This window comes from Gracilinanus agilis, chromosome 6, assembly GCF_016433145.1.
Source record: "Gracilinanus agilis isolate LMUSP501 chromosome 6, AgileGrace, whole genome shotgun sequence".
NCBI lineage: Eukaryota > Metazoa > Chordata > Mammalia > Didelphimorphia > Didelphidae > Gracilinanus > Gracilinanus agilis.
The window spans coordinates 76,382,303-76,409,004 of record NC_058135.1 but is presented as its reverse complement, the minus strand read 5'-3'; the positions used below and the strand labels follow the sequence as shown (position 1 = coordinate 76,409,004).

Here is a 26,702-nt window from a genome sequence, read left to right as displayed (position 1 = left end):
ATTTCCCGCTCAATGGTTTTGGGTTCTTGAGGGCTAGAAATATATATACATACATACATACATATATATATATATATATATATAAAGCTTAACTGAAGAATCTCAGAGAAAAATGATAAACGCCTAAATGCCTTAACCCCCCCCCCAGAAGTAGCAAAGGAAAACTTGCTTATCACTCCGTAGAAATCCATGATTTATTCCATACTTGAGAAAGGTTCATGGATAGGAAATGGAATGCTAATTAAATTAAGGGAAAGGCATTGAATGGCACCTATATAGTGCTTGCCATTAGCTATCAACACACAGAAATGTTAAACATGTCAGTTGCACATGTAAATACAAGTCATTTATAGGTGAGGATGAAGCCATCTTTACCTCTCTTATTTAGAATAGGAATAAAGACTTTCATTTGTGATTTCATTTATATGGGAATCTTCCAAGAAAGGAAATTGCCTCTTTCAGTGAAGGCTGGCATTTTCTCTGCAACATATATGGTCTTAGAGACCTGCCTAGAGTTAAAGTGACTTTGCCAGCGTCTCCTAATAGTATTTATCATTTAAAAAGTATAAATTAAATAATCATCATTTATATGGTATTAATAAAATAAGATTTATCATTTATTTCATCATTTAATATGATGTAAAATAACAGAAAATGCATTAATCCAACTAATACATGAAATTAAATTTCTACAAAGCAAATTGTACTTTGAATAAATTATATTGCAATCATGTAGTCTCATCAATATGAAAATCTGTTCATAATCTTTTAGAAGCAACCCAGTTAAAAGGACAACAAACACACCTTTGAACTTATATTCTACATGCCACTTTTTATTAAAAAATATTTGTTAGTGATTGCAATTATTTAATGTTTTGGAAGGCTATTCACTTAAGGTTATATATAGATATATTCTAGGTATATTCTAATGTCACTCTCAAACAGTGCTCATCTCATCACTTAAAAAGAAATGCATGATTTTTTTTGTAAATGATTTAAAAATTTATTTCTAAGTCTCTAATGCCAATGTAATTTTTATGTAAAACAGTCTCATTTTAATGAACAAAGTCATCCTTAAAGCTATAAAAGGTACTCTGAAAAGCAGGTAATAAGTAAACCAGTAATGATACATGTTAAAGATAAATTTGTTAGGAAATCTGGGGTCAAAAATGTGGGCAGAAATGGGTTTACAGAGCTATTCTAAAGCTTGCCTTTGGTTGAGCCTGCATGTCTACAATGAAATGTTTGATGATCTTTTCTGAGGATTATATCAAAGCTTTAAAGACAGGATACCACAGATTTCTTCTTCTCATGTGAAATTAAACTCAGAAGTAAGTCTTAGACAATTACAGGATTTAAAGTAGAGATTTTCCCTGTATTTTTTTACCAACAAGAATATTGTCTGGTTCTCTACTCCATAACAAATATGAGAAAATATAACCCTTGATTATGAAACCTTTTCAGTCCAATAACCTACAAATTTGATTTATATTGAGATGGAAGAAGAGAATGTTTTCTCTCTTTGTGCCTTAACTATACCGCTCCTACAGTAATTTACCACTTTTAATGCTGAAGGATGAAATATGCATGGAGGCTTTTGGGTTCGTGAGAATGATGGCTCATTCTAAACATACATATAAGTGATGATAAAGGGAAAAAATGTAAAATATTAGTTTACCCCTCTCTGATTGAAGGGGTAAGTTAATTTCAGAAGTGTTCATGTTCTAAGCACAGTGTCTTGTATTATATATAGCAGACACTTCAAAAATGTTTGTTGAGTTGAAATATCATTAATAGCACTGATCTAATGAAGTGTTCTAAGATAAAATCTAAAAGAAATTAGTCGTCCTTTCTACTTGCCTGGTATAAATAATTACTTTCCAAAAACAAGTTGGGGCTTATTTGGGGCTTCTTTACAATAGCCTGATGAGGGGACTTGTGGTTTGGTGATGTTGTCAATAATGATGCTAGATTTGTTTTGTTTGGTAAATAAAACAGCTCATTCTTCACTTAATCCATTCTCAATTACTGGGAAGTTTGATTTGACTATGGCAATGCAGTGAAAATGCCATTGTATAAAAATTAAGCGGTGGTTGTGTTTAATTAGTCCTACAAAACATGCTAAGTAGTACCAATTCCCTCTACAACTATAAAAAGGCAAATTGGAGTTAAATTTGAAAAAGAAGCTTAAATTATTAAATGGGGTGTGTGTACATGTGCATGCGCAAATATACAAATACAAGTATTTGCTCACAGGATAAAAGAAGCTACCCATAGCTACTTAACATGAGACATAAAAAGATTTATTTGTAGGACAGGATAACCTACATTTATAAATAGAAGAATTCATGTCAGCCTATATGCCAGGCCAACATACATCTCATTATTTGTGGTAACCAAAGGAAGAGTGCCATGCATGTACAAAAAGGAACATTTTCTTAATTACACTCTTAATAATGAGGGGGATGGACAAGAGTTCTTCACTGTGCCAAGATATCAAGATGAGGCCATAGCATCACACAAAAATTTAGAGCTGGAGGGTACATTAGAAGTCTCTTTAAGTATGTGACCATAGAGGTTGGACTCTAAATATTAATTAGAACAAAATTTTAATTTTAGAGCAGATATTTTTTCCTCAAAAAAAAAAAAAGATGCTCTTAGAGAGCCTCAGAATAGATAGACATCATTAAGGAGGCTCTAATGGTGACAAAAGGCCATGGTATCACAACAATGTTTCTCAAGGACACCGAGTGTGTGATGAATCTTTCCATGTGAACACAAATAATACTTGATCTCAAAGGCCAAACATAAGCATGGATGTTATGAAGGAGTCACTTACCTGGCATCTGCTTCACTGTAATATTCTCTTGCCACTATGTCCTCAAAGAGCTCCCCGCCTGTGACTCTGAAAATACAAATGGTGTGGCAAATTCAGGAAAAAAAGTCAACAAACCTACCTTTAAATTTTGAAAAAAAAATCATTCTCCATAGCTAATTTGTCCCCAACAATTGTCCATGTAAACTAATAAAATTAATTTAATCATTCTCATTTTCCGAATGTAGACGGCATAATAAAATTATCCTATATAATAAATATAAATATAAAAACAATGAATATAAATATAAATATATATAAATGAAGAATAATAAAATAATCCCAACTAAGTTTGGAAAATGAGGATGATTTCAAATGATTATCAAAACTTAAAGTGGCTTTCCTAAGGCTTCCAGATTTTGCTGTGATCCAATTTGAGTTTTACTACAGCCATCTTCCTGTCTTTGGATTGCCCCTCTATCACTGGACTCAGGAAATAAAATCATGTCTGCTATTGTACACAAAGCTCTTCCATAGAAACTAATCTCTTCATTCCTAAGAGTGTCAAAATTTGTTGTGGTTGTTTAGTCGTTTTACAGTTGTGTTTAATTCTTCATGACCCCATTTGGAGTTTTCTTGGCAAAGATACTGCAGTAGTTTGCCATGGCCTTCTTTAGTCCATTTTATAGATGAGGAAATTGAGGTAAAGAGGGTGAAGTGATTTGCCCAGGGTCATACAACTACTAAGTGTCTGAGGCCATATTTGAACTCAGGAAGGTGAGTCTTCCTCATTCCCGGGGTGGCACTCTAGTCACTACTGTGCCACCTAGCAATAACACAGCTCAAAAGAGACGTTCATTTGTAAAATTATGTTCATATGTACATTAATACAAGAAGATTACATTATTTTAATGCATATTTTAATGTATTACATTATATTAAGCCCAATGTTGGATTTCCTTTCCCAGAGATCTGACAAGTATACTATTCTGTGTTTGCCTAATTTTCTTATAGTTTCCTTCTTTATATTCAGGTCATTCACCCCAGGTATTATTTTTTCTCATTCCAAGGCCATTTCTCTAAGAAATACACCAAATATGTTTCAAAGATATATGAGTAGCAAAAAAGGAAAGCATCCATTTTTGGGTGGGCAGCAGTAATACCTAAATTCAAAATGAGCAAAAACCTTTATCTAACTGGGTTCTATAGGATTGGTTCTTCCTGTGAGTAGATAAATCAGATTTGCTGATCTCAGGAGTCAATGTGTAAGACAGCTAGCCAAACATAAACAACTTTTTGTAATATTAGATAGTAAACTGATAAATAAAGTCTTTTAACAAATGCACGAGCATTAATTTTGCAAAAACACTTAGCATATTTTAATATTAAAGTGGTATTAAAACTATAGTAATTAAAAACTATTTAGCACCACCAGATCTGAACCTCAAGAAAGCCTGCAAGGGTTTTTTCAAGAAATGCAAACAATACATGTATCTAACTCTCAAGCACAGTTCTCTTTGAGTTGAAAAAGACCACTCTTATTGGTCAAGAATTCCCTCACTAGTTATTAACTAGGTTTTCTTATAAAAGGGAATTTTGACTTCTGGACTAGAAGTTAGAGCCTTGTTTTAGAGTCTCTGACAGCACAAGTCTTGATATCCAGATTGACTAGCCATTGACATACTTCTGCCTTAGAAATGGTACTATTTGGTAAGAGTTATAAAAAAATATATTAGGCAAGCTAAATAAGCTCTCTTTTCCACCATATAGTACTTGTGAGATTTATAAATATTGACTTAATTCTAACTTTCTTGTTTTGTTTAATGCCTTTTTTTAAAAAAAACAACAAACCTTACCTTCTTTCTTAGAAGCAATACTAAGGGTTGGTTCCAAGACAAAAGAACAATATGGGGTAAGCACATGGGATTTAAGTGACTTTCCCAATGTCACACAGCTAGGGAGTGTCTGAGACCAGAATTGAATATAGGACCTTCCTTCTCTAGCCCTGACTCTCAATCCTCTAAGCCACTTAGCTGTCCTGTTCAATGTCTTCTTAAAGGATGCATTTGAAGGTATCTTAAAATTCTAGTAAAGTATATAATATAATACATATACTGTATTGTTTCTATATCTAGGCTTTTAACTGTTTGCACTTATAATGTTCATTATCCCATAAATACCTCCCTACTCCAGGAATACAATCATGGAAATATTGATGTTTATAAGATAAAATGCCAACAATATGGCAGAGAATATTTAGAGTTTGGGTATAATCAGATTCTTTATTAAGGTTTACTATCAGGACAATTTACTAGAAAGGTCACTAGATTTCAAATCAGGGAATCTTGAGCTTCAATCCTACATCATCACCTATTATCTATGAGAACTTGGAGAAATGGTTTAACCACTGGATTATTTGTAGCATGAGAGGGTTGGACTAGATGATCTCAAAGGTCCCTTTTCCACCCTAAAAAAGAGGAAGTGTAGGATAGTGGAAGGAAGGTTAGACTTAGAATAAGGGGATCTGGATATGAATGCCAGCTCAGGTATTTTTTATTTATTTATTTAATTTTTAGAAAAAAAATTTTTCCATGGTTACATGATTCATGTTCCTGTTCTCTCTCTCACCACTCCCCTTTCCTCCAGTAGGCAACGCACATTTCCACTGGTTTCTTCCTGTGTCATCGATCAGGACCTATTTCCATATTATTGATAATTGTCCTAGGGTGGTCATTAAGAGTCTACATCCAAATCGTGTCCGCATCAACCCATGTGTTCAAGCAGTTGTTTTTCTTCTGTGTTTCCTCTCCTGTAGTTTTTCCTCTGAATGAGGGTAATGTTCTTTTCCATAAATCCCTCAGAATTGTCCTGGGTCATTGCACTGCTGTTAGTACAGATGTCCATTACATTCAATTTTACCACAGTATCAGTCTCTGTGTACAGTGTTCTTCTGGCTCTGCTCCTTTCACTCTGCATCAATTCCTGGAGGTCTTTCCAGTTCACATGGAATTCCTCCAGTTCATTATTCCTTTGAGCACAATAATATTCCATCACCAGCATATACCACAATTTGTTCAGACATTCTACAATTGAAGGGCATACGCTCATTTTCCAGTTTTTTGCCACCACAAAAAGCACAGCTATAAATATTTTTGTACATGGCTTTTTCTCTATGATCTCTTTGGGGTACAAACCCAGAAATGCTATGGCTGGATCAAAGGGCAGGCAATCTTTTAGCACTCTTTGGGTATAGTTCCAAATTGCCATCCAGAATTATTGGATCAATTCACAACTCCAACAGCAATGCATTAATGTCCCAATTTTGCGACATCCCCTCCAGCATTCATTATTCTCCCCTTCTTTCATTTTAGCCAACTTGCTAGGTGTGAGGTGATACCTCATAGTTGTTTTGATTTGCATTTCTCTAATTATTAGAGATTTAGAACACTTTCTCATGTGCTTATTGATAGTTTTGATTTCTCTATCTGAAAATTGCCTATTCATGTCCCTTGCCCATTTATCAATTGGAGAATGGCTTGATTTTTTGTACAATTGATTTACCTCCTTGTATATTTGAGTAATTAGACCTTTGTCAGTGTTTTTTGTTATAAAGATTTTTTCCCAGTTTGTTGTTTCCCTTCTGATTTTAGTTGCATCGTTTTTGTTTGTACAAAACCTTTTTAATTTAATGTAATCAAAATTATTTTTTTTACATTTTGTAATTTTTTCTCTTGCTTGGTTTTAAAATCTTTCCTAGAGATCTGACAAGTATAGTATTCTGTGTTTGCCTAATTTTCTTATAGTTTCCTTCTTTATATTCAAGTCATTCACCCCAGGAATTATTGTTTTAAAATTAAAAAGCAGTTTTCTATTTTGTAAAATGGTAATGATAACCATACTTTCTTCCTTACAGTAATGTGGAGAAAAGGCTTTGTAAACCTTAAGGAACTATCTAAATATGAGCGATTGTTAAATTCTACTATATGATAGATGTGCCATTAAAAAGATAAAATGTATATCTCCATTTGACATCATCTTATAAGGGATAAGGACCACTGGTTTGGAGAACTCTTTCTACTTCTATGGTTGCAGATCAGGATCTTCTTGGCAGCTTAGAGTCTTAGAGAGTTAATTATGGTGCTATGAGAAGAAGGGACTTAAGTGGCCAGAGTAACACATCTTATAAGTATCAAAGGCAAGACATGAACCTTAATTTTATAAAATGCTTAAGACATTTATTTAATAGGGGAAGTGGAGCCAAAATGGCTGAGAAGGTAAAGGGACCCAACTGATTTCTACCAAATTATCCTCCAAAAAGCAATGTTATATAAAGACTCAAAATGAATCCAGGAATAGCATACCTACAAAAAGACAAGATGAAATAATTTTTCAACCCCAAACTATTTAGAAGGCCAAGATGAGGGATCTAGTACCCTAGAGTGATGGTGGACCACAGTGTACCATGTTAGCCCCACCAAAGCAATAGGCTTTGGACACAGCTAAAGCAGCAGTCAAGACTTCTGGAACTCTTAACCACAGACAGTATTAAGTGTTGGACAATTGCCCAGAAGTTGATTATAGGGGTCCCTTTCCTGGATTTGGATATAAGACTCTTGTCACATTGTCCTTACTCAGAACCAGTTCACAGACCTGGGGTACAGTTGTAGTATGAGGAGGAGCACCAGCATATACCAGCATTTGCAGCCACAGGGAAGCAGGGGAATCTGGTCATAGTTTCAAGGAAGTAAAAGAGTGTTTGGGGTGACTTATAGACAAGAGCACAGACTGAGAGAGTGTTCAACACTCCTTTCAATAGCATACCATCTTGGAAGACCTGAAAGCAGACAGACCTCCACTGCCAGCTCTGAAGGCACCTACACAAAGAACCTGAAACTTGGAATAGTGCACCCTTCACCATAGTTACAGAGCCCAACTTTAACATATTTTTAACTAAAAGAAAAGATAAATGAAGAAAAATGAGCAAACAACAATAAAAAAACAACATAGAAACTTCTTTTGTTGATATTAGACTCAAACTCAGAAGAAAACAGCAAAGGGCAATACTGCTTCATCCAAAGACTCCAAGAAAAGTATGAATTGCTTTCAATCTTAAAAAGAATTAATACAAGATCTCAAAAAGGACATTAAAATCAAATAAACGGTAGAAGAAAAATTGGAAAAAGAAAAGAGGGTGATACAGGAAATCATGAAAAAAAAGTCAACAGCTTGGTAAAAGAGGCACAAAAAATACTCATGAAATTAATATATTAAAAAAGCCAGAATAGGCCAACAGGTAAAAGAGGCACAAAAATCCAAAGAAGTAAAAATCTTTTTAAAAAGCAGACTTGGCCAAATGGAAAACGGTATGCAAAATGTAGAAGAGGAAAATTTCTTGAAAGACAGAACTGGTCCTTTTAAAAAAGAGGTACAAAAATTCACTGAGGAAAAGAATTCTTTACAAAAGTAGAACTGGAAAAATGGAAAAGGAGGTAAAAAGGCTCACTCAAGAAAATCATGTCTTAAAAATTAGAATGGAGCAAGTAGAACTATGACTACAGAAGACATCAAGAAACAATCAAAGTTAAAAGAATAAAAAATAGAAGAACGTGTGAAATACCTCATGGGAAGAACAAGTGACCTGGAAAATGAATTCAAGAGAGTTAATTTAAGCATTATTGGATTACCTAAAAGCCATGTTTAAAAAAAGAGCTTAAACACCATCTTTCAAAGTATCATCACAGAAAATAGCCCTCATAGTCTAGAAATAGAGAACAAAATAGAAATCGAAAGAATCCATTGATAACCTCCTGAAAGAGATCCTGAAAAGATAACTCCCAGGAATAGTATAGCAAAATTCTATCTAGGTCAAGGAGAAGATATTGCAAACAGCCAAAAAGGAACTATTCAAATATCAGGGAGCTACATTCAGGATAACACAAGACTTAGCGGCTTCTATATTAAAGGATAGGAGGGCCTGAAATATGATATTCCAGAAGGCAAAGGAGCTAGGACTTCAACGAAGAATCATTTAGCCAGCAAAGCTGAACAAAATTCCTTCAGGGAAAAAATGGAATGGGTATTCAATGAGATAGAAAACTTTCAAACATTTCTGATAAAAATATCAGACCTGAATGGAACATCTGACTCTCACATACAATACTTAAAAAAATCATAAAAAGGAAGACAGGAGAGAGAAATCAAAAGACATTCAATAAGTTCAAACTATACATCCCTACATGGGGAGATGATTCTTATAATGCCAAATAGCATTAGGGCAGTTAGAAGGAGTATACAATAGAGTGTGAAGGTATGAGTTGAATATAATGGAATGATATAAAAAATTAAATTAAGGCATGAGAGAGAGAGAAATGAATTGGGAGGAGGGGAAAGGGAAAATAGAATGGTGTAAGTTATTGCACATAAAAGAGTGTTCTCAGTGAAGAGGAAGATGGAGGGAAATGGAAAGGATAGGATGTGAGTTTATTCTCATCAGAATTGGCTCAGGGAGGGAAAACCATATGCAATCAATTGTATTTGGAAAGCTATCATACTCTACAGGAAAGTAGGTGGGGAAAGGGATAAGAGAAGGGGGGATGGGATTGATAGAAAAGAGGACAAATAAAGGGAAGAAGAGGACAGAAACTAAACAAGGGTAAATAGGATGGAAAGTAATACCCAGTAATCATAATGGCACAATTTTCTGGACTATGCCCAAAGGGCTATAAAACAGCATATACCCTTTGACCCTGCAGTACCATTACTAGGTTAATATACCAAATAGAAAAAAAGGGGGGGTCTATATACACAAAAATATTTAAAGCAGCTCTTTTTAGGAGGGACAAAGATTGGAAAATGAGGAGATATTCATCAATTGGAGAATGGTTGAGTAAGTTATAGTATATGATTGTAACGGAATATTATTGTGCTGTAAGAAAAGACATGTAGTAGCTACTCTTAGCAATATGATAATCTGGGACAATTGTGAAGGACTTATGTCAAAGAATGCTATCCATCTCAAGAGAAAGAACTGTTTATCTCAGAATGCAGATCGAAGTATACTGTTTTTCCCTCTTTTTTACTAATGGTTTTATTTGGGGGTTTTGGTTTTATATGAGTATTCTCCTACAATAATGACCAATATGGAAGTATGTTTTACAGCATAATACATGTATAATGCAGATCAAATTGCTTAATATTTCTGAGAGAAGGGAGGGAAGGGAGAGAGGGAGGCAACTTGGATCTTATAATTTCAGAAAATAAATGCTGAAAATTCTTATTACACGTAATTGGGAAAATCAAATATCTTTGAATAAAGGGAAAAAAAAGAAATGACAGGCAGGAGGAACTCAGAAAAACCTGGAAAGACTTACACGAACTGAAGCAGAGTGAAATAAGCAAAATCAGAAGAACATTTTAAGGTGACAAGAATAAGGTAACAAGAAAAAAAAGTGACAAAAATTATTCCAAAGGACTCATGATAAGAAAATGCCATCTACTTCCAGAGGAGAAAAACTAAATCTGAATTCAGATCAAAGCAAATTTTTTTCACTTTCTTAATCTTTTTTTTCTTTCATTTTCCTTCTACAAAAGGATTAGTGGGGAAATGTTTTATATAATTACACATATAAAATCTTTATGAGATACCTTTCCATCTCAAGGGGGGTGGGAAGTTTGGGGGAAAAGAGGGAAGGAGAGAATTTGAGACTCAATATTCTTTGAAACATGTTGGAAACTGTTTTTACATGTAATTGGGGGGAAATTAAATTTAAATTTAAAAGACGTATTTAATAAATCACAAAATTTAATTTATTAATATTAATATTAAACTGTTGTTGTTTATGATAAAACTTTAAATACTGTGATTGTTATGTGCTTCATAGTAATTACTCACAAAAGAGCATTTCACAAATATGGAAACAGAGGCTTTAAGAACAGAAATTAACACTTCAAGGTCATTTACTAAGATTTTAGGTTTCCTGACTCTCATCCTAGCATTCTTTGTTTTTTTTTTTAATAACCCTTACTTTCCTTCTTAGTAACAACTTTAAGACAGAAGTGAAAGGGCTAGTTGATTGGGGTTAAGTGACTTGCCCAGGGTCACACAGGTAGGAAGTATCTGAGATCAAATTTGAACCTAGGTCCTCCTGACTCCAGGTCTGGTGGAGAGAGCATTGTACCACCTTACTATACTCAGTAATTTTTATATTACACTTTTGCTCAAGGTATGGTAAAATACATACTCTAGAATCAGAGGATTTGGGCTCAAATCTAGTCCCTGTCATTTATTACCTTGGGCAAGTCTTTTAATTTCCTTGGATCTCAGTTTCTTCATCTGTAAAATGACAATATTAGACTAGATAGCTAGCTAGTTCATTATTGCACCCAACATTGAGACCTAATTTTTTCAAATAAGGCTATGATTAATGGAAATAAAAACCAAATTAAGAAAAAAATGGTTCTGTAAGAGAAATTATAGTTTATGTATTCTATATCTAATATAAAAGAATCAGCACCCTGAATTTTCTGTAATTTCCAAATAGCTCTAATGGTCACTAAATAGATTACAAAACTAGTTTCCTGCTGATTTTTTGATTCTACAATGCAACATGTTGTATAATATCTAATGTAATTTTCTACCAGTTCTGAAAGTCTAGCATTAACCATTGTATTATTAAGATTTTTTAAGATAGTCTTCTTGAAAATAAAACTATTTTCCAAAAGTCCTGATAGGAATCAAAAGTCTTCAGAAGAGAAAACGGAATCTTTATCTTTTTCCATGCCATCAGGATTCCTAAAGCATTTTATAACTCAGTGTAAAAATAAATAAACAAACAAAAAACCCAAAACAACTGTTAACAGGGTACAATATTTCTCTGTTTATACTGTATTATTTTCAGGACACATCCATATTGTGGGCCATACAATTTTGAAAACAATGTGGATTATATTTTTAAGCTATTTGAAAAAGAATAAGAGAAAACAATTGGAAAACTCACAAAAGACACAATTACCCTCCCCTCCAAAAGGCAATCAGGAAGATGGATGCCAATAATGAACTTCTGACTCTCTTGCCTACTCTCTCATTTCTACAAAGTCTTATGAGAATGATATACATGTATACTGAGAGTATCCTTGAAAATAATGTGAGAAAAAATGAATAGTTTTTTATGAACAATTTTCGACTATGGGTCCCATCTTCATAGCCATAAAATTGAACAAAATGAATGGAAAAGGCAAGATTCTACTATTTTGATTGTTTTTGGTAATGATTTTTAAAACTTAATTCAGCCATCAAGATAACTTTACTGATTTTTTAATAAATCAGTGGAAATCTTCAAGGATGCATCCTTATTCTCTGTGAACTTTTTAATAATCTATATTCTGATCATTATTTCAATATAATTTCTTTCCTTTGTAATCCAATGCATTTTGCTTTATAGATTTATAAACATTATGCTTAGAAGGGATATTTAGCTTTGGTCATACTACCAAAAGGGGCTATGATTCAAAAAAGGTTAAGAATTATTATTAGATGTTTATAATAATAAAATATATTCAGGAGTATTTAGGAGATTTTGTTGTTGTTGTTGTTGCTGGTTCTCCATTGTCAGGGAGATGTAGGAGTCTCATGCAAAGACCCAATGGAATAGAGATTTCCTAAAGATTGCAAGGCTCTGAAGATGCCCCTGACTGCAGATGAACTTATGCTGATTGCATCAAGCACCTAAGTACTTCACAGTCTCCTTAATGATATTCATGACAGCTCCAGGGTTCAGTTTAACAATTCAAATGAGCAAAAAAATGGAAGAAGAATGGCTGCTGATCAGAATATTGTATGCAGCAAGATAGACAGCTTGTTTAATCCATCTGATATACATCTTGGACAGGCAATACAAATGGATATGGGGTTGATTCAGAATTTAATAAGAGGATTAAAATGGGTTGAATTACATTTGGGACAATGTGCTTCACTTTGAACAGTCCCAGACAACTTCTTGAAATGAAAACCCATCTTTTAAACCCTAATGTTATTCCAGAAATGCTATAGAGCTATGAATCATGTAACAGGACCGGTCCATTTGGTGTGGTGGATAAAGTCCTGGATCTGGAATTTGGAATCTGAATCTGGAATCAGGAAGACTTGAGTTCAATTTCAATCTCAGAAACTTACTAGTTACGTGACCCTAGGCAAGTCATTGAATCTTTGTTCTTTTTTGGTTTTCTCACAAATGAGAACAATGCATAAAATTGGAAAAAGCTATCACATACCTCCCAGAGCATTATGAGGCTCAAATGATATAATATTTGCAAAGCACATTGGAAATATTAAAGCATTATGTAAATATTGTAAATTTGTACATATATATGCATACATATATATAAAATAAATGCATGAAATATATAAATAAAGCATGATATAAATATAATATATAAATGTTGTTCTTACTATTATTACAGAGATACTGAAAAATTAAAATTGTGAGTGACTAAAGTAGAGATATATGGTGGGTAGAAGCAAGTCATAACATATTACCAATGGGCACTCGTATGATCACTGACCTCACAATGATCAAATTAGAAATATATGAAGTGCTTATTACCGTGCCTGACACATAACAGGCACTATATAAATACCTATCCTCTCCCCTCTGTTTCCCTATATCTTAAATAGCACAAAAAGTAAAATTTGGAAATGTAAGATCTGAGGGGGAAAAGATCAGATAATAATAATATATATTAAAAAAAATTTTTTTTGAGAATAAGGGATAACAGATGGCATGTCTCAGTATTCCAGATACTCTTTGAAAAAGTACAGGGAAGGATAAATACACTGTCTCTTTTGTGGAGGATTTATGGGGAGACAGAGAAAAGATGTGTATGAAATGCAAAGGCAAGGATGGATTATGATCAGTATCCCAAGGGGATCTCGTATAGAAGCATAGATGGTTTATTACTGCTTAATATTGAGCTATTCAAATATTATCTGGGGTCCACAAAGTTTTATATTCACACACGAATATATATATATGCATATATGTCTACATGAACATAGATATACATATAGATATTATAAAATAAAGAAGACTAATGTTTTTAAATTTTACTCTCTTTCTATAGTACATCCTTTTCATTAGAGACCCTTGAATGAGAGAACTGAATTTTAATGTTTAACATACACACATATATAAATGCATAAAAAAGAATCTAAGGATAATGAAAACAATTGTTTTTCATTATCCTTAGATTTCTTTCTTTTCACACTATTATTGTATTTTATGAGTTTAAAAACCCAATTCTGAGACGGGTTTCCATTAAATTCACCAGATTGCTGAAGAGATCCATGACACAAAAAGGAGAAGCACCCAAAGAGTCAAGTTAAGCCCAAATTCTTGTCTCTATTAAGTTCAGAAGACATTCCTAAAGTATCTAGAGTCGAGAGTCCTGTGCTAGGTGCCAGAAAGGATGTGATAAGACTCTGTACCACAGGCAGCTTGCAGTCAGGCAGGCAAATGGGATACATGACCAGGGAACTATAATACTGTATAATAAGTACATTCAAGAAGTAGAAAATTTCAAAGTTTTTAAACATGAAAGGGAAAGGACATTCCCAACTGAGAGGGAAGATGAAGGAAAACTTCCCGGAGGAGGAAGCATCTGATTCAGTTTCTCAAAGATGAATGGGAGTTCAAGTGGCAAAGGAAGGGGAAGAGAGTCATTTGGGGCAATAGGAACAATGACAGCAAAGCCATGGGAAAGCATGAGGTATGCTCTGGAGACTGAAAAGTTGTCAGATTTGGCTGGAGTGTACATGGAGGGGCAAAGTGGGAGTAGTAGTAGTATGTCTCAAGGTCTTAATAGGTTGAGTGGTGCCAGATTGTGTAGAACCTTGTATGCCAAGTAAAATGGTGAAATTTAATTAAAACCCAAAATAAAGCCACTAAAGATTTTTGAACAAGGGAATAATGCAATTAGAAATACCTATATATCAATGCAATTAAAATATTCCTTTTCTGATATTTTGCAATCCATGTGCCCCCTCTTCCTCCCAACCCTCCTTTCTCCCTGAGAAGGCAGGAAAAATAATATAGGCTGTGCAAATATTAAATACAATATTAAATGCAAATAAAAAATACAATACATATTTCCACATTCATCATATTGTGAAAGAAGACACATACTGCTTACACTAGACAAAAATTCATGGAGAAAAAAAAGGTTAAAAAGTCTGTTTTAGTTTGCATTTGGACTCCTTCTATGGTGCTGGATATCTGTTTTTTGTCATGAGTCTCTTAGAGTTGTCCTGGATTCTTGCCTTGTTGATTCAAAGTGGATCATCACACATTATTGTTGTTACTGTGTATAATGGTCTCCTGGCTCTGCTCACTCTGCATCATTTCATATAAGTCTTTCCATGTTCTTTGGTTTTTTTTTTTTTGGTTATCTTGTTTGTCATTTTTTTATGGCACAATAGTATTCCATTACAATTGTATACCACAACTTGTTCAGCCATTTCCCAACTGATGGAAGTTCCTTCAAGTTCCCAGTTTTTTACCACCAAAAAAAAAAAAAAAAAAAAAAGCTGTTATAAATATTTTTGTACAGGTGGGTTCTTTCCCCTTATCTTTGATCTCTTTGGTATACAGGCATAGTAATGGTATTTCTTGGTCAAAGAGTATGCGTAGTTTGATGACCCTTTGGGCATAGTTCCAGATAGCTCTCCAGAATGGTTTTATCAATTTGTAGCTCCACCAGGTGTATATTAGTGTCCCGATCATAAATATACATAAACAAAATGGGTCTGAAAATGTTATGGAAGGTCAGTTGGAGAAAGAGAGTGGGAATGAGAAGACTTGTTAGAAAGCTGTTTTGATAGTACAGGTGATAGAACTTCTAGTAGGGCTCTATCAGTGAGAACAGAGAAAAGAGGGAGTTCATGTAAGAAATATTTCAGAGAGTTCATCAGTCAGTGGCACTTAGTAATAGATTGGATAGGAAAGACAAAAGAGAAGAATGAGAGAATGAGTCAAAGAGAACAGAAAAATTTTAGATGTTAGAAACTGAACAAATGGTAGTGCCCAAAACAGAAAGAAGAAAATCAGAAGTCAGAGCAATTAGGTAGGGAAAAGAAAATAAGATCAGTTTGGATCATATTAAGTTTAAGATGCTCAGAAGACATCCAGGTCAACAGAGACTGTGGGCTGCTAGAAACATGAGTCTAGGACTTTGATGAGCTGTCAGGACTAGAGATGTTGATTTTACATTAATATCTGCTTTCTGTTTGTTTTGGTAAGAACTTATGATTCCACTGGCATATGGAATGTCCAGCGAGGAAATCTATGCCATCAATGAAGATTAATAACTGTTTTGCTAATAGTTGTAAGAGTGTTACAGGGGAAAGTTAAGTAACTTGCCAAGATTCACAGAGCCAGTAGGACTTGAACTCATGGATTCCTGTCTCTGAGGCCAACCCTCTGAATAGCTAACTGAGTTGATGGCCCCCCTCTCCCAGGCTTGGCTCCTATTACAAAATGCTGGTAGACGGAAGGCATGACTGAACCGAGTTCTAGTTGGAAACAGCTGTTGAAACTCAGCACAGCTATAATTATATATATATATATTTCACCCTCTTCAATCTGGGTTAATTGTTAGAGAACTTTCTAAAGATGTTCCCTGGAAGAGTTCTCTATGATCCCTGACCCTGTCCCTCCACCTGGGACATGACAGCTGCCACAGTAAGTCCTTTGTCTGAAAACCCTCTATAAACTGGAGCTCCTAGCTTCAATGGGAATGCACATCCTCATGCTTGCATGGGCCACCATCTTTCATGCTATCCCATGGGATTAGGGAGTAAGGGAGGTTGAATACAACTCTTATCTCTGCCTGAAATGTGGTGTCTCTCTCCATATTCTTCTCTGATGGGCTTGGCTCCTGGACCAGCTCTCTAGTTGTGAGGTCATGCATCTTAATCACTGCTTGGATGGACACTAGAATGACACAGAAGCCAATTTCATCAACAGTAGTTTTCAACTCTCTTGACTCTTCTGTGTTACACTAAGTAACAGCTGGGACCCTGGGACAAAGTCAGTTATGACAGCAAAATCAAGGGTTACTTGGCTAAGAAGGTCAAGAAGTGTGGAGAAAGGGACTCATCCACATTCCTGCTTAACCCTCACCTTGATGACTGACACTGAAGCTAGCCAAAAACATTCACTCCATTAGAATTATGCTGTAAACTTCTGAGTGAATCAGCAGAGGCCAAGCCTTAGAAACTGGGTACACATGCTTGGAGAATGACCTGTACATGAACTAAAGAGGCATGATTCAACTTTCCTTATCATTTATCTTCCTGAAAAACCAATAAGTGAGGATGGCCATTTATCAAAGTCCTGATACTGCCAATGCTAATTTCAGAATTTCAGGGTTCTAAGAGTCACTGTCTCCCAGGCAGGAGGGAAGTTTTTCCCAAGCCCCAATCCCGCCAATAGTTCACATGACTTAATCAATATCCCCAGGCATCCAGAACCAGCTGATGTTTATTAGACCCAGGCAATGAAGTGGATTTGAAAAGCAGAGTGTCGAGGAAACAGTCATCTTCACAATTGCTGCTCCACAGACTTCCTTCTATCTCTCTTCTTTTTCCCATTACTCCTTAAATTTTTTTAAAATTTTCTTCAAATTTTTATTTATTTAATTAATTAAGATTATTTTTTCATGGTTACATGATTCACATTCTTTCCTTCCCTCTCCTCCTTCCTCCCTGCACCCAGAGCCAATGAGCAATTGCACTTACTCTTTAAATCTTGTTTTGTCTCTTTGGTTTGGTTTGGTTGTGCCCTGTCCACCCCTGCTTATACAGGCTGGCGACTGATGAAGATATTAGCTGGGGCTAGTTACAAGATGAAACAGGGTAAATATAAAGGAGTCAGGAGATATGAGTTCAAATCCTACCTTCTTGATTTGGAACCAGGTATCTAATTCTTCTTGACTTTGATTCCTTTGTATGTAAAATGAGTAATCAGACTGGATTAAATGATTTCTAAAGTCCCTTGTAGCATTAAATCTAAATATAGGATTCTATTATATAACCAGTATTGGAAAAAGGAATCTACAAATGAAAGAATATTTGTCAAGTCCTTGGATAGAGTGCAGGGTCTGGAGTTAGGAAGCCTCTTCCTGAGTTCTAGGATGGCCTCAGACACTTACCAGCTGTGTAACCCTGGGAAAGTTACTTAATCTTGTTAGCCTCAGTTTCCTCATCTGTAAAATAAGTTGGAGAAGGAAGTGGCAAGCCACTCTAGTATCTTTGCCAAGAAAACTCCAAATGGGGTCACAAAAAGTCAAAGATGACTGAAAAATGACTGAACAATAACAAAATCACAAATTGAATTGTACCTTGAAGTGCTACATTGGTTATCATTATTCTAAAGAGATGCAAAAAATGTATTTTTAAATGCCATTGTATTTGGGTTTTTTAAAGGTTAAAGATTTTTAGAAGTCTAAAAGGAAAAAAGAGGAAAAGGACATTATAAACAGAGAGAAATATTCTACATAACTAGGAATAATGTGAGTGCCAAGATGATTTAATTTTTAACTGATCTATTTATATTGAATTCAATTAACCTAAGTCAAATCTCAAATTCATGAAAGCACCATTCTTTAAAAGGTATGATTTTTAAAATCACACACACACAAGGGCCATGCCATCTCTTGTCACACACTCCATCGTGCTATTTTCTAATATGACAAGGAACGCGAAAGATATTTCAAGCACAAATCTAAATCAACACCACTTAAGTCTCTCATATGATTGCAAGTATTACCCATATGATTGCAGTCATCCTTTTGCTAGAACGAATTCTCAGATAAACCCATCACTAGATTTTCCTCATGCCATGAGTGCTTTGGCTAATGCTAAGCTGTCCACATTTTATAAACCATACAGATCTTCCTGGGAAAGCAGTTTTTTGTTGTTAATGTTAAAAAAAAAAGCTTTCTTTTACTATAAATACCACTGTGGCTAATTTAGATTAGTTTGTTTAATAAGTTAACTGGGTTGAAGCAATTTCATTGTCTAAGCAAATCTTTTAAAAATGCTTAGTTTACGGCATGGAAAATAGTGTCTATATTTAGCTGAAGTTTTTGAAGCTCCTTATATGGTTGTAGCAAAACCATAAATTATCAATATTAGAGGTAGATTTGCTTGTGCAATCTAAGGTTCTTGAAAAATATCTTCTAGGCATTAGGTATAGTATGACTATAAAAATTTCTTTTGGCAATAAAAATAGGGGCAGCTGGGTGGATAGAGAGCCAGGCCTGGAGTTGGGAGGATCTTGATTCAAATCTGGCCTCAGATACTTCCTACCTGTGTAATTCTGGGCAAGTCACTTAACTCCTATTGCCTAGCTCTTACCACTCTTCTCTTTTGGATTTTATGCTAAAATGGAAGAGAAGTCTTTTTAAATAAATGAATAAATAATATGTAAATATTATAAGCATAAAGTAAAAACAATCATTTAGGAGGAACCTATTATGTGCCACGCACAGTGCTGGAGATAAAAAGATAAAACTGAAACTTTCCCTGTCCTCAAGGAGTTTCCAATCAACCAGGGGAGCCAACAAGAACAAAAGAAAGTGCATGCAAAGCATACACAGAAATTTAAGTACAGAATTAACTACTGTACTTCAGGTTATTGATTATTCAGGTTACTGATTGCCTAAGACATGTGGCTTTAATCTTTTCCAATCCATGGATAAAGAGCCATGTGGACATCACACTCCCTGTCTCTGTGGTGCCATGAGGCTCTGGAAAAGAATAGGTACGAAAATCTTACCAAAGAAAGCATCAAGAATTGTGTTTTCTGATGAGGACTTAGCCTTTGTCTGACTCACAGCAGCCTCTCAAGTCAAAAACAGCCCATTTCTAAAATGTTATTAACTAGAAAAATGATTTCTTGGAGTCCAATGCAACCTGAGCAATGTCTGAGCAGGGACTGGGAGCTTTGAAAACCCCAAAGTCAGTGCATTTAGAAGAACTAAAGAAGTCACCGTTCTCTAGGGTATGTCTTCTTAGGAATATGCTTGGGGATTGCCACTTCTACCTGGGCTTAAAGCCTTATGATCCCAAGTCATTCATTTTCTTTTTTATTGGAATAGATATGCAATTTCCTTAGTATAAAGCATTCCTGATGAATAGGAAATACCTTCTATTAAATCAGATTAGCACCAGTTCTGAAATTATAGACTTAAAGTCTTGTGTGGGGCATTGAAACATTATGATCTGCTCAGGATTAGAGAGCCAGTATATGTCAGAGATAGGATTTGAATCCTGCCTCTCACATCACTGATAATCTTAGGCAATGTCTCCAGGTACTGGTGGGATTTAGCTAGGAAATTATTAAGTCCACCATATAACTATATTAAATGACAAAGACATAGTTCCATGGGATGGAGCTCCTATCTTTATTATTGGGATGTTGTAAGGGTTACCTCCAACCCCAGACAGTAGATTTAGCATGAAGGATTGGTTTTCCCTATGTTCTATTGTGATATTCTATCACTACCTGATACTCTAAAGATGGACCTGGACCTGTAAGCACAATGTGTGGACCAATTACTGGAGTGACTCATAGAAAATCCCAGATCCAAAGCTAGAATCCTAGTTAATAGGATGCCAGCCAGCAAAATTAGTGTACAATAAAGGTCTTTCTTTGGGAATCAAATCTTTTCTCAGGTCTATGAACTTGGGAATACCCAGTGCTCATCAGTGGGACTTGAGGAACTTTGGATGCTAGAAAAACTGCAGAGAAGTTTTGGCTATTTATCACATCAATCTCTTTTTACAAAGATCACTGTTTTTATTGAATCTCTAGTCCTTAGGAAGCTAATTAGAAAACCTGAGACTTGAATCCAGATAACAGATTTAGAGCCAGACAAAAGTCAACTAGTTCAATCTCTTTATTTTAAGGACAAGAGAACTAAGGGAAGATGAAGAGACTTACCCAAGGATATTCAAGTACTAAGTAGCAATATTTTGGGAGCTGACTTTACAATGAGTTCTTTTCTCTGCAAGGGGATGCCATCCCTTGGTCTCAGATTGATAGGAAAGTTCTAAAGATTTTTTTTTCCAGCTTAGCAGGAAACTCTCAGATATCCTCTTTCCCAATATGGATTGGCTTGATTGTTTTGTTCTCCATTTTACTGACTACTTGGCCAAAAGTTCCCTTTCTGTTTCTGCTTGCCCTCACCACAGTTTTCTGGAAGCTTATTAAAATGTTCCAATGAAGGAAAAAAAAAACTAGACTTGTTTAGTCTACAAAATCAAGGTCAGATTCATTTGTTTTGATGATTTGGATTTGGTATTATTGGAAAGATAATTTTAAATAATATAAAAGGAATGGGCACTTACAATAAACCCTACTATCTTTGACAAATTGGGAAGGTGAAGGAATGAATGAATGAATGCCAAAGTGTTTATTAAGTGCTTATTTTAGGTCAGGTGCTGTTTAAAAGGAATGACTCAATTATAGTTAAAATGTTTTTAAAAAATAAATTGAGCTCTTTTTCCAGTACATACACAAAGTAAAGAAATAATTGGTTTTTGAAAATTTTCAATTATGCCTATAGTGAACGAACATCTCAACTTTTTATGGGCCAGAGTCATCATTAGGGTGGGACAGCCAGGACTCTTTCTAAGGTACAAACATTGAAAAGTATGTACTTTCTTACTCTCATGGTGCAGAGACTTCCACCCCTGCATTTCTAGCCTCATGTTCTTCCATCTGTGTGTACCCCTGTGGGGAATGGAGGAGATGAACCTCAAGAGAGGGTGAAGGAACACAGACACTGGCAATGAAAGAGACATCTTTACCTATATTAGATTATCTCTCCCTAAATCGTCAGGGTCACAAGCTGCACTCTCTGGAGGTTTCTACCATCTCTTCCCAGCTGTTAAGACTCCTAGTTATAGAGCTATCCAGGACAGTGTAATTTCAAGGAAAGAAAACCTATTTTAATGTTTTTATTGGTGTATTATTTTATTTTTTTACATCACCATGGTTTCCCTCCTTATGTCTCCCCTTTCTCTTCCCAGAGAGCTATTCCATATGTTGTTATTGCTCAGTCATTCAATCATGTCCAGTTTTTTGTGACCTGAAGACCACAGCATGCTGATACTGTCCATTAGGTTTTCTTGGCAAAGATTACTGGAATGGTTTGCCATTTCCTTTTCCAGTAGATTAAGGTAAGCAGTTAAGTAATTTGCCCAGGGTCACAGAGATAGTGAGTACCTGAGGCCACATTTGAACTCAGGTCTTCTTGACTCCGGGCCCAATACTCTATCCACCTAGTTCCCTATTCCATATAACAAATTCCATATATTGCATATAACAAATAATATTTTTAAAGTTAAGTATAAAAGATTGGCTAACATGAGAGAAAAGAAAAATGATAAATGTTGGAAGGGATGTGGAGAAACTGGGATGCTAATACATTGTTGGTGGAGTTGTGAACTGGTCCAACCATTCTGAAGAACAACTTGGAACTATACACAAAGGTTTATGAAACTATGCATGCCTTTTGACATAATAATACTGCTACTAGGTCTGTATTCCAAAGAGATCAAAGAGGGGGGAAAGGATGTATTTGTACAAAATATTTATAGCAGCTCTTTTTACTGGGGATGCCTATCAACTGGGAAATGGCTATACAGTTGTGGCATATAATTGTGATGGAATACTATTGTGCTATAAAAATGATAAGCAAAATAGTTTTGGAAAAACCTGGACTTATATGAACCTATACAAAGTGAAATAAGGATAATCAGAAGAATGCTGTACATAATAACAGCAATATTGTAAGAGTGATTAACTCTAAGAGACTTGGCTACTCTCATCAAGATAATTATCCATGATAATTTCTTATTTTATTATAATTGTTCCAGATTATATGTCATTATAATTTCTTANACTTGCAGCAAATATGCAGTCAGGAAAAGTTAAATTCCCACACTGACCATGTTTAACAACACGTATCTCATTCTGTAATATGGAGTCAATCTTCATCCTTAGTCCTCAAGTCACCACTGGTGAGTCTTTCAAAGCTGGCCATTTTAGAGTGTTGTTATTATATAACTTGTTCTCTTGGTTCTGCTCACTTCATTTTGCATGAGCTGATAGAAACCTTCCCACACAAATCAATACTTTTGTGCAATTTCTTATTGCACAATACTATTCCATTGCATTTTTTTAAACTCTTGTACTTCGGTGTATTGTCTCATAGGTGGAAGATTGGTAAGGGTGGGCAATGGGGGTCAAGTGACTTGCCCAGGGTCACACAGCTGGGAAGTGGCTGAGGCCGGGTTTGAACCTAGGACCTCCTGTCTCTAGGCCTGACTCTCAATCCACTGAGCTACCCAGCTGCCCCACCATTGCATTTTTATATTATAATTTATTGAGCCACTTTACTTTAGAATTCCAAAGAAATTCATATGCCTCATCTAAAAACTGGCCCCAATAACTGTTCATGGCTACTGAGGTCTTTTCTAACTAAAATTAAATTATTCTTTGATTCATATGCTAAATCAAATTATTCTTATCTATTCATCATAGTTGACCTAATAGAACTACTATACTGAAATTTTACTAATCAAAAATGGAGCATAATATCTTACAAAGAATTATCTTTTCGTAATTCAGTTTTGCTGTTTTTTCTTTTAGTTTTTTAAATACATATTTATTTCATTAAATATTTCCCAATTACACATAACATTTTTAACATTCATTTAAATTTTTTTCTTAAACTTTAATATACTCAAATTTCAGAATTGAATCCATATCAAATCAAAGAAGCAAGTTCACCCTCTGGTCATAGAAATATCAAGTAGCAAAGAGGACAGCGGGGCTGGCTGAGGAGTCAGGAAGACAAAATACTAACTATATGACTTTGTTAAGTCCCTTGATATTTCCAGGTAATTTGCTAAGACATTAAGATGCAGAAAAGGTATGGATCTATATTGGCTGACAGAGTTCCTCATCAGAAGTTTCCTATACTGATAAAAATCATAGGAGAAAATAAAAGATACATTTAGGCTATAGACTCATTTTATTCTTAAAATCTAATACACATATCTTTATAAACATACATTCACACAGTTACAATTACGTTTAGGCATCAATATTTAGGATTAACTTATCATCTCTAGATACTTTCCATTTCAGGTAGGCAAAACCCAGCCAGACTGGAGATATACTAATGAACATGGAATCCTCTTGCATTATATCTGTGTTATTGCTATGTCCTGTCATTCTCCTTCTTCCACCTTACACTAGATAATGAGCTGGATTAGGGTAGGAGTCATGTTTTGTTTCATTTTGATGCACCAATTTGACAAGCATTTATTAACTCCTACTATATTTATAGTAGTATTGTAGATACAGAAAGATACAAAGACCAAACTAAAAGTAGCCCCTTTTCGATAAAGACCTTACACACCAAGATGTGAAAATGCCATTTAAACAAATCAGCAAAAGTCTTTTTTGGGGAAGAGAATATGAGAAACATTAACCACTGGTGGGACTGAGAAAGTCCTCATTTAAGAGGTGGCCCCTAAGCTTACACTGTAAGGAAACTAGGGATTCTAAAAAAGCAGAGGTGAGGGAGGAAAACATTTGAAACACATGGGAAAGTCTGGGCAAAGACCCAGATGTGGGAAATGGGATGTAGAATAAAGGCCAGTTTGCTGTAATGCAGAAGGAATAAAGGAAAATACTGGAGAATCAGTTTGAAAAAAGAGAATAATACCAGATTGGCAATGGCTTCAGAGAATTTTATTATTTCTTCCAAGGAAAACAGAAGCCACTGAGACCTTTTTGATCAGGGAAGTGACAAGGTCAAAATTTTGCTTTAGTTATCTCAGTTTGGCAAGTGTGTGGATGATGGATTAGACAAGGGAAAGATGAACAGCTAACATTTTCATATCATCTACTAAGGTTTGAGAGCCTATTACATATATCGTTTTAGCCTCACAAGAACCCTGTGAAGTAGGTGCTATTATTATTCCCATTTTACAGATGAGGAAACTGAAGCAGACAGTGTTTAAGTGACTTGCCCAAGGTCAGAACACCAGTGTCTAAGGCAGGATTCAAACTCAAGTCTTCCTGACTCCATGTCTATCCACCCTATCACTTAGCAATTAGGGGGATATTTCAATATTTCAGGTGAATAGTGATGAAGCCAGGTGAGTGATGAGAAGAAGAAGGTATATGGTATGGTGGAGTTACAGGAGACTAAACCTATTAACTGGATATAAGTTGTGTAAAGGAGATGGAAGAGTTAAGGGTGACTAAGAGAACCTGCATGATTGGAAGGATGTAATAACAGAACTAGATTTAAATAGATGATTGGGGTAAGGTGAGAAAAGGGCCATTTGGGGCATTTGGATTTAGAGATGCCTGTGAGACACAGAGGTTGCAGTGTAACAAGTGAGTAAGGCAGCTGATGAGGTGGATCTGGAGATAAGGAATGGATTTATAGTTTCAGGAGTCATCCATACAGAAATGGCAAACTAAACTCATGAGAGCTGCTGATATCAATAGGAAAAGACGACTGCCAAAAAAAAGTATTCTGTATGTGGAACAATATTCTGTTCACAGGAGGTGCGCAATAAAAGTTGAAATTTTAAATTATGTATGTATGTATGTATGTATGTGTGTATCTATCTAACTATCTATCTATCATCTATCTAATGTGGGTCTCAACAAACATTTTAGTTATTCAAATTAAGTAACTCAAGAGAAGGGCGACTGAAAGAATATAGGGCTAGAGTCAAGAGAATTGGGTTCAAAACTCATGTTAGACACCTATGTGTGTTTCATAGGTATTCATGACTAACTCAGCTAACTTCTTAAATTTTTTATCTATAAAATAGGGCTCACAACTATCCAACTAAAGGGATAGTTAGAAGGAAAGTCTTTTGTGAATCTTAATTGCTACATATATGAAAGCTATAACTTTCAAAGGATAGATCTGATTATGCCACTCTACTTCAAAGGCTTCCATTGCTAGCAATATAAAGGGTAAATTCTTTAAGCTGGTATTAAAGATCCTATATAATTTGACTTTAATCTACATTTCTAGTCTTCTCTGGCACTAGTTTCCTCAATGTATTTTATATGATTCAAATAAATTGAATTATTCATTATTCATCCACTCCATTCTATTTGTTCATATTGTTGTTCAATCTACTTTAAATCCTCCCTGTTCTAGAAGCCCTATTCAAATGCAATTTTCATCAAGAAAATTTTCTAAATGGAAGAATTAGGACCTTATTTCTCTCTCTTCTAAACACACTTCTTCTTACAAGAAGCCCCTCATCTTCACCTTTTGGTCTCCTCGGCTTCCTTCATGGAACAGATAAAATCCCACCTTCTACAGGAACCCTTTCTAAATTTCAGTTCCTTTTTCTATGTTGATTATTTTTCAGTTCATTCTGATAGAGTGAACACTTAAATATTTTAGTTGGATCTAACTAAGATTAGATAAAGTAAATTTAAAGAAGTGCTAAGTATTATGCTATGGGAAAGCTTGCTATGTCTATGAACCAATAGTTATTATTATCTATATTGAGAATATATTTTTATTGAAGAACTATGGTGTTGAAGAACAAATAAAACTCCTTTGTTAGACATTTAAAATCTTTCACATCCTGATCCCAACTCATCTCTTCAGCCTCTCTGGGCTTCTTACAGTCCTTCACAGAAAATTCCTCATGCATCTGCACTCACTGGTCCATGAATGCAATTCTTTCCCACTTCTTTCACTTGGGATCTCTAATTCTCTCTCTCTTTTTCTAAACTCTTTTAAAACTTTTTAAAAAACTCTTAAACTTTTC

The 26,702-nt window shown here is 34.9% G+C and overlaps 1 protein-coding gene across 1 annotated transcript in view; it reads right to left on the bottom strand.

Annotated features, from left to right (window-relative positions):
- Positions 1-26,702, bottom strand: part of LOC123252280 (calcium/calmodulin-dependent protein kinase type II subunit delta) — a 366,372-nt gene that overhangs the window by 100,002 nt on the left and 239,668 nt on the right. The window contains exon 5 of the mRNA XM_044681659.1: positions 2,840-2,905. Coding sequence (XP_044537594.1) covers positions 2,840-2,905 — 66 coding nt within the window. The remainder of the gene's footprint in view (positions 1-2,839; positions 2,906-26,702) is intronic.